Here is a 12926-nt window from a genome sequence, read left to right on the forward strand (position 1 = left end):
AATGACTATCACAAAGCTTACAGGTAACTAACATACATAAAACCCAACATGAGGCTTTGCACATGCTTTTTAAAATTAGGTATTATGAAAGAAAGATATGCCAAACAAAAACAAATCCGCGTCACTGTGTTCTAAATTCATGACACCCAAGATCAAGTTGAGTAGCAAAATATTCTCAATTTTGCAGCCCTAAAATGTACTGTTTTCCTTTGTGTTTACTAGTTATGTGACCTCATCATTTGAAAAGGCCAGGAAACAAATTCTAGGAACATGACTATTTTCAGGAATGTATCTCTACTCAAACAATATTAACTTTCCACAAGGTATTAACTCCATTTTGTAATCTTATACAAAGAGTTTTAGAGGTACAAAAAAGAACAGAGAGAAGAAAACTAATATTGCCATACAGCTAAGAGAAGTTCTCATTCATGTATTTGCTGTTTTACTTCTTTAAATACTAATCATATGTTTCAAAGAATGTCTAAGCTGCATTTATTGTTATACACAAAACTCCTAATATTGGGAACATAGCACAGTATCAGAACAATAATTTTACTAAAGTCCTGATCAATAACTCTACAGTGGTTTTAGATCAATTTCCAATATACATTTATAAAACAGATTCTATCCCAACTCTTTTTGTTTACACACCGTATTTCTGCTCATCAGGTCACCTATGTAAACCACTACGTTAATCTCTGGTGCCCAGATTTCAAACTCCCTCTGCCATGAGGTGAGGGTGGATAAAGGGACGACTATAAGAAAGGGTCCATACAGCTGGTGTTGGTGGAACAGGTAGGACAGGAATGATATGGTCTGGATGGTCTTTCCTAGGCCCATTTCATCGGCAAGAATTACACTGTTACTTCTGCAGAAAAGAAAAAAGTAAAAACAAGACAATCATTAGTTCTTTAAAAATATATGCACAAACAGCAATGACGCCAATGCAATGTTTCACAGTGACAGCAAAGGCATCAGTTGTGAGCCTCAAATATATTTCCCCTTATCTACACTCAGTGAAGCCTCTTACATAAGGATGAAAGGAGAAGTCTTAAACAGCAGAATTACAAATGATTTATAGTATATTCAAGATGTGAACTACTATGAGAGCCTGATCAGACTATGTTCTTTATTTTGCAGTTAGGGCTGTGAATTATATTACTTTCCCCAGATAATATAATTATCTCCCTTTTAACACAGAAGGTAGGACTTATACATACTTATAAATACATAAATTTAGAACCCATAAACAGAAAATACAAGCAGACTGGTTGTCACTACTGGCGAATCCTACAGTCTGCCATTCACATGTCTTAGCTCAAATTACCCACACTATTTTTCTGCATGCCGCTGGGTTAACTGAACATACACTATTTCCTAGTCCAACAGGCTACAGGTGCACGGATCTTACTTTAAATACACCACAGTCCAAGTAAGGAGTAAGCTGTAGATCAAGTTTCTGAACCTCATCTACACCTACTAAGTGACTGTATCAAAGAAAGGAATCAGGATTCAGTATTTTGAACAAGCATCTTTGGAAATTCTAATGCAGGTGTTCTTTGACCATAGTTTAAGAAATACTGCTCTAGGAAATTGCCTGGATTTCAATAGGATATTACTAGGGAAAAAAAAAAAAAATGAAGAAATGGCTAGAGTTAGGAAAGTATGTTCAAGAAATAGAAAGTTGCCCATCTGGCAGGAAATTGGGAATCTGTGTATGATATAAGGTTGCAAATATTATTAAAAGATTCTTAACAATAAGGCCACCTATGGTTTATACATACATATGCTTAACCAGTGAACCAGAGAGGACTAAAATAAAAAGGTTCGAGGCAATCTGAGTTGAAAACAAGACATTTAATTGACCAGGAAAAGACAAAAAAAAGTTTTAAAGTACATTGTCCTCTGTAGAGTAGCTAGTTTTAGAAGGAAAGTACAGAAAAGAACAAAGTAGACCATACTGAGAGAAGGGAGAATGAGGAAATATACCTCTACAAATCTCAGATACACCAACTTTCTGTATAGTTTACACAGAATATATTCCTTGATTTAATTTCCCTCTCACTTTCCTCACCTTTCCACAATATTGAATAGGAAGCAGGGTTAAGTTTCTCTACTATTTCTTCTTCCTAACAAACTGCCACTGTTGACATACACAGACTAAAGTAGATTTGAATTGATTCACATGTTTTTCTGAAATCAGACCAAAATATGACATCACTTAAATGTAACACTCCTGGGACAAGGGCCTAATAGCTTCTTGGGTCCTTTTCAGTTGATTTTTAATTCTTCAGTTTAAAGTCTTAAAAATGCTGCCCAAAAACTGTACAAAAAAACGTTTTGTGACTTTGGATAAAGTACACGACACATTTGCTCCTAAGAGCTCTTAACTGAAACATAAAAAGGTTAGACATAAAATTTCTTAAAGCTCCATCTAGGTTTTTACCCATGCTGTAGAAAGATCAGGAAGCACTCACCTCTGAAAGCAAAATCATTTTCAAGCCATTAGAATGGTTTAATCAGACCCATTCTCAGACATATAAACTGAAATTCCTTGAGATACCTGATTTTCTTAACTGAATATTAAATATTGCATTAGATTTTATAGAACAAAGTGTAGAAAGTGGCTCATTCAGGAAACGATCACTGTAAAAGTATCTCTATAACTAAAAATCATCTTTACAGTACTAAGGAAGAAATTCTGAGTTGACAAGCAGGGGATGGGATGTACATCATTGTTAAAGGTACTTTCACAATGTACATCCCACAAAGACAGAGAAACCATGTCTGTCTTGATTCATTGTTAAAGTTTTAAGGCTTATATGGATTCCCAGCTCTTAGTAATTAGGGTAACAATAAAGAAATGAAAAACAGTAAACAAAATGTCAAACATATTTTCAACCTACTTGCACCAGGAATGAGCAAGCCAGTTGAGACCTTCTAGCTGATAATCTCGGAGCTCCAGATTTTCCCCTCCTAAATATGCTGGTTGTTTCTTTAAAGCTACAAATCGTGGTCTTTGCTTCAGGGCCTGAAAAACAAAAATTAACAAGGCCCAGCTCTGAGAAAATTTTCTCCTTGCTCCTAAGTTAAAATGCTAACCACAATTTATGTATTCTATACTAAAACACAAAAATTTAAATCTCACCTATGAATCACCACTCCTATATTCCACCATCCCTTTCTTAATACTCTATTGCCCAGAATTCACCCTGAAATAAAATATTTCTTAATGTAATTAGCTTCTTTCCTAAAATGAGTGTGTGAATAACAGTAAATAGCTCTTCAATTTGACATCATTTCTACTTTATGGCATTGACAGTCTCCTATTTTTCCAGTTATCTATATGTTATCTAGTCTTAAATAGTACAAAACAATGGGAAAGTCTGTTATCTAAACACAGCTAAATATGTAATCATATAATGACCACAACAGGATTTGTAAATTCTGAAATGCAGTCCAGTTGCCTCAAGTCCCCAACTGTGTCAATTTGGTTGCCAATTTCACCACCAATAGTTTGAAGAATAAGTAACATTCTAATAAAGTCAAGCCTCTTTCGTTTGTACAAAATGTGGATTCTGTGGCCAAATCAGTTTAGAAAACAATGGATCAAAAATTATACATATTTCTAGTCAGGCTTGGTGGTGCATGCCTATAATCCCAGTGCCTAGGGAAGTTGAGGCAGGAGGATCATGAGTTCAAAGTCAGTCTTAGCAACTTAGAAAGAGCTTAAGCAACTTAACAAGACAAAAGGTCTGGAGATGTGACTCAGTGGTCAAACCCTCCTGGGTTTAATCTCTGGTACCAAAAAAAAAAAAAAAAAAAGTTATACGAATTTCTTTACTCATGACTTTTCAATGTTTAACCATTCATATGTGCCTTTAGTGTGGATTTACAGGAAAAATTTATTCAGAAGTACATCCCAATGTTATTTGGCCACAAAAGTGTTCTTCCTGGGGACATTTCTCTGCACAGAGCTTATTTTCAGAAATATAAAGTGGTGGCGCACACCTGTATTACTACTCAGGCGGTTGAGGTAGGAGGATCACAAGTTGAAGACGAGCCTGGGCAACTTACCAAGACCCTGTCTCGAATTAAAAAAAAAGAGCTGGGATGTAGCTTCAGTGGTACATGACTCCTAGGTTCAATCCCCAGTACCAAAATATAGATATAGATATAAAACCCCACCCAGTGTTTGATAAGGTATCAATGGTTTTAGTTCTCCAAAAAGAAGGTACTGGGTAAAGAATGGAATCTGATTCCACCCTCCAAACACCAAGCAACCATCTATCCACTCCTGCCAAACTCACTCCATATGGATGAGTTAAGTTAACCATCCATTGGATGGTTATCCCATCCAATCCTTCATGTCACCACTAGATCCCATGCCCTCATGATACTTCTTCATTCATGGACTTCTATTTCTTACTGGCTGGGTCTTCTGGTTCCAAAGTCTCCTACACCCTACCATTAGGTGAGCTTTCTAAATAAAGTACTGCTCTTACTGTGTTGCTCTCCTTAGCCAGTCACCAATACTCATAGGATAAAGTCAAAATGCCCTTCCTTCAAGGTAGTTAAGACACACATACTTTGACCTAAATGCTTCATTTCCCTCTCCAACACAGGGGTCTGGTATTCTCCTATCATGCTGCAAATCTCTCTCTCTTGGTACGTTTCAGGGGAAAGCAACACTCTGGACCCTTCTTATATGACTATCCCAAATGAATCCATTCTTCAAGGGCCATGAGCAGTTCAAACACCATGGTTTCCTCTTAAAACTCCTACAATGAACACTGGAGCTCAGCAACTTCCACCTCCGTACTTCTCCAACCACAGCCTATCACATTTACCTAACTTGGAATAACACGCTGAATTCCGCAGGCAGAAATTTAGTGCCATTTAACATCAATCAATTTCTCAGAGACAAAGCCCATGTCTGATAACTACATTTACTACTCTGAGAACCCAAGAATATCACTTTTCCAGATGGAATAAATTCCAGAGAAGAGAATTTGTACAGTCAATATAGCAAATAAGAAAGGTTATATATTTAATTTCTAACTTAAAATTCAGAGACACACCCTTTCCTGCTGTCACTTTTCTTTTAAAGTACCTAAGTCTTTTAAGTATTCCCCACTATATATATATGTATATATATATATATATATATATATACATATATATATATTCTTTTTTTTTTTAATTCTACAAATTATAAAACTAAAGAAGTCAGTGAAGGGCTGGGGTTGTGGCTCAGTGGTAGAGCACTTGCCTAGCATGTGTGAGGCACTGGGTTTGATTTTCAGCACCACATATAAATAAATAGGCACTGTATCCATACACAAATAAAAAAAAATTGTTTTTAAATAAGAAGTCAGCAAACATATTAGGTAATTAATCCTCTGCTTTTTTTGTAATTATATTTTTTTATGTCACACTTAAATGATCCTCTTTCACTTCAAGTTGGGAATCATCATCTACTCTTGTGATACTATCTCTTCTTAGTATCTACATCACTAAACCACTGTATCAGTACATTTTTCCCCTGAAAAAACAAAACAATCACCATACCTTGCATTCTCTTGTTGGAATAGTTTTTGAGTTGTTCCGACTATGAAAGCTGTCGATGCAGCTCTGGAATTTCTTTCCAATCAGAGCCTCATCTTCCCAGCTACATTCTGAATATGGCAGTCCCATCCATTTGCATAGATACTCAGGTTCATTTGAAGGTGCTGGCTTCCGAGTATGAGCTATTTCATATATAAAAATTTATAGATAAACAACTGTAAATTAAAGGTGGAGAAAAACATTCCTTTTTATGCATAACAAATGAAACACCGTGGCAAAACTATAATCTGCAAAACATAAAGTGCTCTTAAATACTGAACAATGTTTACAAATAAGATCTCTTGCTCACCTGGAAAATCTGTTTGACCCAACGTAGATTTACTAGTCTTCACAGCTAAACAAATGCAAAATAAGACAGACAAGTTATATCTACACCAAGAAAAAGAGAGACAGGTTCTATGAATAAGAATACATAAATACTCTACTATCTCACATCTTAAAAGTCTTGTTCTCACCTCCTTTTCAAGTTATTGCCCCACTTCTCTGTTCCCCTGTAAAATAAAACTGCCCAGATGAGTTGTCCATAACTTCTTTCGCTCATTCTCTCTTGAACACACCAAAGCAGGCCTTGCATCACATCATTTCATGTCTCCTTTTCACAAGTGCCATCCTCTTCCTGAATTTGAGGATTAAGTCTCAGTCCTAGCCAGCCCTGACCAACAACATTTACGCCACTAAAGCCATATGTAATCTGGCTCCTAGATAGCAATCTCTCTCAGGTCTCCTCCTATCACACTATCCTTTTCCTTTTTAGGTTTCTTTCAGACACAACAGAATGATCTCAGACTTCCTCTTCTCACCATGTATACTCTACTCCTGATGATCTCATTAAAATTTAGGCTTTAAAATGCTACCTAGAGCCAGGTACAGTGGCACATGCCTGTAATCCCAGCAATATGGGAGGTTGAGGCGGATCTTAAGTTCAAAGCCAGCCTCAGCAACTTAGGGAGTCCCTAAGCAACTTAGGAAGACCTGATCTCAAAATAAAAAGATAAAAAGGGCTGGGGATGTAGCTCAGTAGTTAAGTAGCCCTGGGTTCAATCTCTGGTACCATTAAAAAAAAAAAAAAAAAAAAAAAAACCTACCTATATACTGATAAAAACCCAAATTTAAATCTTTAGACCAAACTAAAGGAGCTATAACCATGGCTCATATACATTCCCTCCTTCAAAATACTCTCCTCTTATAGATGACTAAACAGTATATCGAACTTATAAATATCAAACTAAACTCTTTATTTCTGTTCCAAAGATCAATTCCTCCTTTTATCTTTACATTCAAGCCAAATACCTTGACATCTCCTTGACATCTCTTTCACTTTCACACCCAAATCTATGAATAAATTTTATTAGCTTTTCCTTTAAAATAACCTGTGCCTACTCTCAAGAAGTAAAACTAGAGAACACAATTTTTAATTTACATTATCCTAAAAACAGAAGTCATTATTCTTTAAGTTCAAATTTGGCTAAAGTAAGTTTCTATGTATTTACCTATTACTCTTTCTACTATCTGATATTGTTTATTCAACTCTGAAGCCAGTTCCTGTTGGCAATTGAAATATTCCACATCTTCAGGAGAAACTTTTCCTAGCCTAGAGAGAAAACAAACAGAAAAAGCACATACCAATTAGATTTAGGGGATCTATACACATTATCACAGCAAAAATTCAAAGTACAAAAGCTAAAACGTTATTTCCATCTGTACTTTTAGCAATCTTTACTAGTAATTAGGCATGAGATTTTTTTAAAACATATACTGAAAATTATGTAAAACTATGATTAGTTTTAAGTCTATCATAACCCAGAGAGTTCTAAAATATTAATGCTTCACGTCTAAGCCACCACAGTCTAACCACAGTACAACTAAGTGTTATAAAGAATGGGCTGCAAAAGAGAACTACCGTTGGCTGTGTTCACATGATAAAAGACAAGCTCGGAGATCATAGATAGTTGTGATAGTCCTCCTTTCTTTCAGGGTGCAAACATCTATTTAATTCACAATAGGAACGTACCATTGTTTGATTTCATCTTCTTTCTTCTTGAAATTCTCTAGTTTTTTTAGACCCTTCACCTTCTGTTGCTGTAAGGATTCTTCACTCTCCCATGTGCTGTGAATGTAAGACCAGCCTTTCCATTTGATGAGGTACTGAATTTCACCTTCATCCTTTTCAGTGTCAAAGTCACCACTAGGGTCTCCATTAGCTTCAATAGCATATACAGTAGTAGAAGCTCCAGTGGCTGCAAAAGGATTCAGTTAAATTTTAAAGAGTATTGACTATAGATCAGTGGGACTGCTTCCCTAGCAGGTACAAAGCCCTGGGTATGATTCCCAGCACCTCAGAAAAAGAAAGATAGCATAAAACCAGACACTAAAAAGCTTCCTAAGTGAGCAACCGTCTAGAGCTTCTTAAGAAGAACCATGAACTACTCGGATTTGAAATCAGCATAAACTCACAACACAAGATGGAACTGATCAATAATTTCAAATATTTTCAAAATACTAACCCAGGGCTGCAGTGTAGCTCAGTGGTGGAGTGCTTCCTAGAATCCACTAAGCCCTGGGTTTAATTCTTAGTACCACAAAAACAAAATCAAAACAAAAAGAGCTGACCTGACTTATGTTTTAAAACATACTCTAGTTAGGTATGAGAGTATACACCTGTAATTTCAGCTATTTGGGGCCTGAAAAGGGAGTATGACAAATTCAAGCTTAATCCTATGCCAGAATCTGTCTCAAAATAAATTGTTTTAAAAGGGCTACACATAAAGCTCAGTGGCAGAGCGTTCACCTAGCATGCACAAGATCCTGGCTTCAATCCCCAGTATCAAAAAAGAAAAAAAGTATTCTGAAGTCTGCAGGGGAAATAAAAGAAATCCTTTGTCCAATGTCCAAACATAATAAAAAGGAAAAACAAAACAGTATGTATGAGCCTTTTTTGAGGGGATGGGGAGGGTCCTCCTAACTCAAAACTGAACAAAAAATACCTATTGCCAGGAATAAGAACAGAAAATCGAAATCCCCTCCCTGCTTTCTCACCCTCTCAAATCTTTCCATTAATTCTCGTTTCTCTTCACCTCAAGTGAAGCCAAATTGAAGGATCAAAAAAAGATTAAAGAGTTATGAAATATGTCAAACAGATATTTCTTATTATTTTTTGCTAGTATCAAATATATATTTGATCAGTTTGATATTTTTAAAAAGAAATTCAAAAACAACTAACTAAACAGATTTGTTGAAGGTTAATAAGCAGTATCTTTAAAAAAAAAAAAAAAAAAAGGCAGTATTTCTACTACATCACTGCTCCATAGAGAACTAACTTATCTTTACTAGCTTAATTTAAAATATCAAACACATACAGGATGTACTCCTTTGTCCTCATCTTGAAACATGATTAGCACAACCAGACATCCACAGTTCATAACAAACGTAACTGTTGCCTGAAATGTATCACATTCAGGTTAAAATACATAAAATCTGGGCCTTAATAAGCAGATTTCAAAATGCTTTGCTTCCCAAAGACACATACCTCCTTTCTTTCCCAATCTTGAATCTAAAACTTTTTCAATAGTTTCACTATTATCTTGCTGTTCATCAACTCCTTCTCCAGTCATTTCAATGAGATCATCTGAATCAGTCTCAAAGTCATCATCTTCTTTATAACTGCATGAGAATTAATACTGAATAGCTGAGAAAACTATAGTTTAAGGATTAAACATCTCCATTTACAATATCACCAGATAAAGGAACCACATTCCTTTGGTTCCAACATACTATTTTACAGATTTCCCATTCACTAGACTCAACAATTTTTCTTCCACTGAAGTATGGATTCACAGTCTTTGATTAACTGTTAAAAAGGCTAACTCACATTTCAAAATGAAAACAATATATTTGCACTAATTTATGTAAGGAAATTACAATAATACAAAACTACAAGTACATGCCTATCATTTTTTAGTATGAAATCATCATTTTTTAGTATGAAATTATTACCACATAATAAACTATCACAAAGAAAATCCACAATGAAAGAAAAAAACTGTAATTATTTCATTGGAGAAAAAGTAACATCTAAATTTAAATATTTTAACCTTGTATTATTATAATGAGAAAAACTGCTAAGCTATACACAGGCATATACAAAGCTGAGTCCTAGTTTGTAATTATTAGTTGGACATACTGGACAAGAAATTATCATCACCAGAACTCTAGGCAGACCACAAAAAATCTGCATGTTCTAAAAATTAAATATCCTTCACACTATAAATTAATATATTAATGTTTGAATCTATGTATTTCACTTTCTATTAATGCTTCATATCTTATTACTAAGTTTGATAAAATATTAAATATCAATATGTAAACCAAACCTCAAAATTCAAAAGAGTAATTAAAAGGCTAGGGATACAGCTCCATGATAGAGTGCTTGCCTAGCATGTATGAGGTCCTGGGTTCAATCCCTAGCACCAAACACACAAAAAAAGACTATTTAAGAAGTGAGAATAAAATCCGAACATTGTTCCTAAAAGAATTTTTGTTAATAAAATGCAGACAATGCCACTAAGAACATGAACTTGAAGCAGTTTAAAGTGACCTATTGCTATTATTTCCCATTCCTCTTGGCTCAACACTATTCCTTTTCCAAGAAAACTAACCAGACTTCTGAAAGTAACTTTAGGATATAGTATGTTATTTTAATCTATCCAATGCAAAATCCTGGACTCATGAAAACCAAGATCTAACTTATTACACTCTTACCCTCACACCAATGAAAACTTCTGAGGCACAACTTACCTAACATTCTTAGCTGCTCTTCTACGAGTCTGCCTTTTGGGAGCTTCATCATCTTCATCATCATCATCAGAAGAATCTTGCTTCTTTTTCTTTCCACGCTGAGCCTTAGGTTGCTTTTTAACCCGAGCTTTGGGAACGGTCCTAGAATGAGAAGAAAAAAAAAAAGGCAAAGCTTTTATTCTTACATGTGAAATCTACTTCAAATCTATATAATGATATTTCCCAGAATAGTGGTACATATATGAGTCACTTGGCAAATGTTAAAAATATATTTCTGTAACGGGGCACAGCTCAGTGGTAGAGTGCTCACTCTAGCACTCACGCAAGAAGATAAATTTTCCTGGGGATTGTCTGCCTTCCTTTTCCTGTTATCATTACCTGAGACTGCCATCTGTCTGATCAAACATTACCAAAATTTGCTGCCATCTCAGACTATCTTCATCTTCAAACAATTAGATTTTCTGCTTAATGTTATATACAGATTTTTATGAATAGGATATTAAGAATCAAGTACGTTTTAAGTCAGCTAAATAGTGTTTCAAACTTAAGAATTAGTTTTCCCACAAAGAACTTGTAACTTGGCCAAACACACAGGGACTTTTTTTATTTAAGTGGAAGATAAGTTTACCTCCACCCCTATAACTAGGCTGCCATGGAGAAACAATAAAATTCACCGTTAAAGCTACAATTCACAAAAACACCCACAATTAATATAAGTAGCCCAGTCATTTAACCGCTTACTGAGGATATAGGCTAGCACAAACTGAACCACAGACATTCAGAATTCAGAATCGCAACTCCTCTCATTCCTGCAAGGCATCATCCTTCCCAATGTAATGCAAACTGAGCTCATCCAGAAGCAGAGGTCTGAAGCCAACAGCATACCTTCTGGGGACAGGTCTTCTGGCTTTCACTTTTTTGTGTTCTTGTTCACTCTCTGCACTGGTGCCCTGATCCTGTTCATCTTCTGAGGGCTCCCGTTTCCATTTTTCTCTGCAATCAAAAGCAAAACAAAATAATTTTTTTCTAAAATATTCAAGCTGAACAATCTGACAAAACAAATTCAATATGATTATCTAAAAGGCAGAACATGCATATTTGGAGATATTATGCTAAAGGAGGTTTATTTTTAGCTCTATTTAAATTTTGGTTGTGATCTTCCCTGGACTACATATCTATTCCTAATTCATCTCACAAATAAACAAACAATGGAAACTATGGGTGTATTTTTCAAACAATTTGTTTTGAGGGAAAATTTTAAATTTCTCATATTTTTTTTTTATTTACTATTATGTTATTGACAAGAATTAAACCAAAATACTTATTGGATCAGTGCTTCCAAAGTTTAGGCATGCATCAGAAGCACCTAAAAGGCTTGTTACAAAAGATTTCTGGGCCCTTAATTCAGGAGGTCTCAAGTGAGGCCTGAAACTTTGAATTTTAACAAATTCACACATAATGCTAGTTCTGAGTATAAATTGGAGAACCTTTCTATTAAATATTTTAAGTCTTCAGAATATATTTAAGGAAGGTCCCTGAAATTATTTTTCAATGGTAAATCTACCACCCAACTAATCTGTTAGCTAAAGATGTAGTTTTTAATAATTATTAGATAAGGTACGTATTCTTTTGCCCCTGTAGAATTTAGAAGGCTTGAGAGGCTTGTTGGTATCCTTGGACCTCAAACAGTTTTAGCCTACTTAAAGACCAAACCAGGGGCTGGGTTTGTGGTTCAGTGATGCAACACTTGCCTAGCACAAGTGAGGCACTGGGTTCAATTCTCAGCACCACATGAAAATAAATAAAGGTATCATGTTCATCTACAATAAAAAATAAATAAAATTTTAAAAAAGACCAAACCAAATACTACAAAGACCTTGCTCATTTTCTCACCTATAGGGAGGAGTAAAAGAACATGTAACAACTACTGGGTGTTAAATAACCTAGAAAAAGAAACTTGGAGGCAAATGTTTCTCTATATACAAAACAATTACCACTATTCCTCTGGGTCCCTTTATAGATAATGTGGTCACACTAAAGTTACCTGTTATAGAACTGAAAAGTCAAACCAATACTCTTCATAGGAGAATAGGTAATAGTGAAAACTCATTCCAAGGGGGGTACTCTGCGGACTCTTCCTCAAAGTTGCACGAGTTACCCTATACCTGAATTGGGTGAAGCTTAAGGGGGGAAAAAAATTCAAGCTTCAATGAAAAGGCAGTGGAGCACTTTTATGGATATTACTCAAATTCCACTAGTACTGTGTGCTTTCATATCCATCCTTTTCACCTTTGTATCAGAGCTTAGCACAAAGCCTGGCAAATGGAAGATGTTCTTCTATTAAGCAAAGAAACTGATTAATGAATGAGTCATATTGATCTATCATTCAGACAGGTAGGGCACAGGCTGGTAAGGTCTTTTAGTTATTGGCTAATATCCAATATCTAAATATCATACATCTAAAACAAAAACTTTCTTATATTTAACCACACTCTGATTACCTG

At 35.2% G+C, this 12926-nt stretch overlaps 1 protein-coding gene across 6 annotated transcripts in view; it reads right to left on the reverse strand.

Annotated features, from left to right (window-relative positions):
- The window catches only part of CHD2 (chromodomain helicase DNA binding protein 2), a gene marked incomplete at its 3' end in the record, with an annotated part of 120447 nt that overhangs the window by 76615 nt on the left and 30906 nt on the right, over positions 1–12926 (reverse strand). For 5 of the 6 annotated variants that reach the window (XM_079127368.1, XM_079127366.1, XM_079127365.1 and 2 more), the window contains 9 exons: positions 11308–11415; positions 10423–10563; positions 9155–9288; positions 7640–7865; positions 7119–7219; positions 5918–5962; positions 5572–5750; positions 2907–3031; positions 652–868 (listed from right to left, as the gene is read on the reverse strand). In XM_079127368.1, the coding sequence (XP_078983494.1) occupies positions 652–868; positions 2907–3031; positions 5572–5750; positions 5918–5962; positions 7119–7219; positions 7640–7865; positions 9155–9288; positions 10423–10563; positions 11308–11415 (1276 nt within the window). Of the gene's footprint in view, positions 1–651; positions 869–2902; positions 3032–5571; positions 5751–5917; positions 5963–7118; positions 7220–7639; positions 7866–9154; positions 9289–10422; positions 10564–11307; positions 11416–12926 lie in introns of those variants that run through there. The other variant, XM_079127370.1, reaches the window with a different exon arrangement.

This window comes from Sciurus vulgaris (genome assembly GCF_902686455.1).
Source record: "Sciurus vulgaris genome assembly, chromosome: 2".
Classification (NCBI taxonomy): Eukaryota; Metazoa; Chordata; class Mammalia; order Rodentia; family Sciuridae; genus Sciurus; species Sciurus vulgaris.